This window comes from Sinocyclocheilus rhinocerous, unplaced genomic scaffold, assembly GCF_001515625.1.
Source record: "Sinocyclocheilus rhinocerous isolate Xijiao unplaced genomic scaffold, SAMN03320098_v1.1 scaffold737, whole genome shotgun sequence".
Lineage (NCBI taxonomy): Eukaryota > Metazoa > Chordata > Actinopteri > Cypriniformes > Cyprinidae > Sinocyclocheilus > Sinocyclocheilus rhinocerous.
Window position 1 is genome coordinate 77,301 of NW_015632805.1, and position 4,574 is coordinate 81,874.

At 32.5% G+C, this 4,574-nt stretch overlaps 1 protein-coding gene across 1 annotated transcript in view; it reads left to right on the forward strand.

Moving 5' to 3' along the window:
- LOC107743064 (myotubularin-related protein 3) overlaps window positions 1-4,574 on the forward strand; it is a 47,978-nt gene that overhangs the window by 20,846 nt on the left and 22,558 nt on the right. The window contains exons 16-17 of the mRNA XM_016556168.1: window positions 1,305-2,139; window positions 4,211-4,324. Of these exons, the coding sequence (XP_016411654.1) occupies window positions 1,305-2,139; window positions 4,211-4,324 (949 nt within the window). The remainder of the gene's footprint in view (window positions 1-1,304; window positions 2,140-4,210; window positions 4,325-4,574) is intronic.

A 4,574-nucleotide genomic window follows, 5' to 3' on the forward strand; every position in this document is an offset into this window, starting at 1 on the left:
ATATTAAAATAGAAACCATTATTTTATATTGTAATAACATTTTGCAATTTTACTGTTTTTTTCTGTAATTCTGATCAAATAAACACAGCCTTGATGAGCAGAAGAGACTTCTTTAAAAAACATTACAAGTCTTACTGATCCCAAACTTTTGACCGGTCGTGTATATTACAGCCAGGTTGTTACAGTTAACCAGAACCATTAAAAAACATTTGTTACCTGAAATAAAATGACCTTTAAAAAGTATATAAAAAACCTTAATCTTAAACTTAATTTATCCGCTAGTTGCAAAGATAATACTTAGATTTGCTTAGCTTTGATCACAGAAATAAATGACAGTTTAACAGATATTCACATAGACGCATTTAAGGCAGTGTTATTTTAGTATCACTGAGATATTCATATTTCAATATAAATTTTTTTAACTCAATACTCATTATCATTTATGCAATGTTGAATCAAAATATTTTTTATAATGATCTTTTTGAGGTGATAATTTCTCAGCCAAAATTGATGTGGAATTAATTTGATTAAGCGGCACATCATTTGATTAATAAGATAAAAAATTGTAATCGCTTGACAGCCCTGTTTTTTTTTTTTACATTTTAATATTAGTTTGTTTTAGTAATTTCATTGCGTTTTTGTCGTTTTTTTTTACTGTTGTCTATATAATTTTTATTTCAGTTTAAATTTGAGTTATATTAGTTTTTTATTTCAGTTTGTTTATTTTCTTTTTAGTAAAAAAACATATTTTTTAGTGTTTTATTTATTTATTTTTTTTAGTTAACCCTGATTTTAAAGTTTATATTTTTGTCAGTTCACGCATTCCCTCGAAATCAAACCCAATTTCGTTAATATTTAAAATTAGTTTTTATTTGTATATTTTCCATTTTCATTTTAACTTCAGTTAAAGTTTTACACAATGTTATTGCGTTTTTGTAAATAAATTTTTAAAAATATTTGAAAATGTAGTATACATTTTTTGTTATTTTACTAAATCAAGTTAAATTAAGTTAAAATTAGAAATAATGCTTTGGCAAAAACCTGAAATAAAAAAAGAAAAGCTTTTTATATTTTAGTCAAGTTAATGTTTATTTTATTTCAAGTAACAAAATGTTTTATGGTTTTAGTTTTAGTTAACTATAATAAATATGCAGAAATGCTAACATAAATTGCTTACGTAAAAGTTTAAATAATATTTGTTAAAAATGACCACATTTTCATTAATATTGGAACATTCAAGTGCATGTAAACACGATCGTTCTCTGATTATGAATTGTGTGATTTACAGTTGTTGTTTTTTTCAGGTTACCAAAGACACGGTCGTACGACGACCTGCCCTCGTCCTGTGAGGGTTTGACCCCAAACCGCCGCAGCAGCGACCCAAACCTGAATGAGAAGTGGCATGACCGCCTGCTCGCATTAGAGATCAGCGTGACGACAGAAGCCTGCGGAAACCACACGCAGATGTCAGAACGAGGAGGCCTGGATCAGAGACTCGGCCTAAACACGAACGTTTCTGATGAACTAAACTCCGATCGTCCAGAAAATGGGGCGGAGCTTTCTGTGACTGACGGCCAAATGCAAAACACACAGCATCTTCTGAAAAACACGCCTGCCTTCGATATCCCAGAGGAATCGGCTCTGAATGAGAGCAACAGTGAGGACCGAACGCTCGAGTCGGAAGAAAAACGCCCACCTGCATCCCAGCATCCTTCGCAAACTAACGAAAACATTGAATTAACACCAGACGGACTGCTTCTAGATAACTGTACTATTACCCATGATTCTTCAGAATGTAGCAGCCAGTCTTCCATGGAAAGTTCTTCCAGTCCAAACCACACAACTCAGACTCTTAATGGCGTCTGCTCACCTTCCCAGCATCCCGTTCATCCTCTTTTTCCGTCGGCTGATCGGGACGCAGCGGGAGACGCTTCTCCGACGTCGCCCCACAAGCGTCCGCTGGGTGTTTCCGGGCGTTTATCGGCGTTAGGGCACCTGGATAAGGACGGCTTGAGTCTGCACAGTGATGCTGTACAGGTGCGTCTGCGGCAGATGGAGGCGGGGCATCAGCTGCAGGTGGAGACGCTGAAGAAACAGGTGCAGGAGCTCTGGAGCCGTCTGCATGTCAACGGGAAGCTGGTGAGGAACAAACACACGTTACGCGTTTAGTGATAACAAATCGCATGAGTGTAATTAAATGCTATGAAAATAACTTAATTCACATTTTTTATTTAATTAAGGTCTGTTCACAGTCACACTAAGGACGATAACTATAAACATAGTAATAATAATCGTTCTAACTCTAAGAGAATAGCAGAGTCCACACCACAACTATAACAATAATGACACGGAGGGGTTATATGTGACCCTGGACCACAAAACCAGTCATAAGGGTCAATTTTTTAAAATTGAGATTTATACATCATATGAAAGCTGAATAAATAGCTTTCCATTGATGTATGGTTATGATAGGACAATATTTGGCTGAGATATAACTATTTGAAAATCTGGAATCTGAGGGTGCAAAAAAATCTAAATATTGAGAAAATCATCTTTAAAGTTGTTCAAATGAAGTTCTTAGCAATGCATATTACTAATCAAAAATTAAGTTTTGATATATTTACGGTAGGAAATTTACAGAATATCTTTACGGAACATGATCTTTACTTAATATCCTAATGATTTTTGGCATAAAAGAAAAATCTATAATTGTGACCCATACAATGTATTGTTGGCTATTGCTACAAATATACCCCAGCGACTTAAGACTGCTTTTGTGCTCCAGGCTCACATATTGTAAAGATATCACTTTCAGAGCAATTTTTTTCCCCAGCTGATGAACGAAAAAAAAAAAAAACCCTGACAGCCAATCAAGCGTTTAAAGCGGCAGTCGACAAAACTGCAGTGCGCGTTTAGAATAAACAGAATGTTATCATCCATTGGTGTAGACGCTAATATAGTTATTGTTATAGATATCTGTGTATTGTCATAGTTGTTATTATAGTTATTGGTATAGATCTTGTTATAGATCCATTATAGTTATTATAGTTATAGTTAGCTCTATAGTTATCGTTACAGATATTTTTATTGTTATAGTTATTGGTATAGATTCTGTTGTAGTTATTATAGTAATAGTTAGCTCTATAATTATCATTATAGTTATCATTATAGACATTGTTACTGTTATCTTTCCAGTTATAATTACAGTTATTGCTATAGTTATTGTTACAGATATTATTGTTATTGTTATTATATTTATCGTTAGTTATAGTTTTCGTTATAGTAATTATTATAGTTATCAGTATAGATCCCATTATAATTATTATAGTTATAGTTAGCTCTATAGTTATTGTTATTGTTATGTTTATTGTAGTTATCATTACAGTTATCGTTATAGATATTATTACTGTTATCTTTACTGTTATCGTTACAGTTACTGCTATAGATATCTTAATAGTTATTACAGTTATTGCTATAGTTATTGTTACAGATATTGTATTTATCATTATAGTTATCTTTGCAGTTATAGTTATTATTATAGTTATCGGTATAGATCCCGATATAGTTAGCTCTATAATTATCATTATAGTTATCATTATAGACATTGTTACTCTTATCTTTACAGTTATCATTACGGTTACTGCTATAGTTGTCTTTAAAGTTATTACAATTATTGCTATAGTTATTGTTACAGATATTATATTTATCGTTATAGTTATTTTTGCAGTTATAGTTATCGGTATAGATCCCGTTATAGTTAACTATATAGTTATTGTTATAGATACTGTTACAGTTATATTTATAGTTATCCTATAGTTAGTTACAAATATTGTTAGATTTATAATATTTATCCTTGTAGTTATCATTACAGATATTGTTACAGTTATAGATCTTGTTATAGTCATAGTTAATATCATGGTTATTGTTATAGATCTTTTTATAGTTAGTGTTTTTGTTATCATTATAGTTATAGTTATTGTTGTAGTTATAATTATTGTTATATATATTAATTACAGATAGCATTATAGTTAGTTTATTATAATTATTATTAATTATTGTTATAGATATTATTTTAGATATAGTTAGCATTGTAGTTATTATAATTATTGTTACAGAGATTATTTTAGTTACAGTTAACGTTATAGTGTTTGTGGTGTAAACGGACTTTGTCAGCGGTGAATCTCAGACTTCCTGTTCCTGTGTGCCGCAGACGTCTCTGCCGGACGGGGAGAATAACATGGAGTCGGGCTGTTTGCAGTGCTGCGGGAAAACCGATCTCTTGTCCGAGTCCAGCTGGGAACAGATCGAACAGCAGGAAGCAGAGGTGAGCGGATCAGACGATCAACACAGTTAAAGGGGTCATCGGATGCAAAATTCACTTTACATGTTGTTTGAACATAAATGTGTGTTGGCAGTGTGTGTACACATCCACTCTATAATGATAAATATCCACCCAGTGTTTTTTTTTTTAAATCCCTATTTTAAAATCCCCTTTCTCAAATCAGGCTGTTCTGAGATTCCTGTCAGAATGACGTAGTTCTGCACAGGCCCCTCCCACGATAGTTGATTGACAG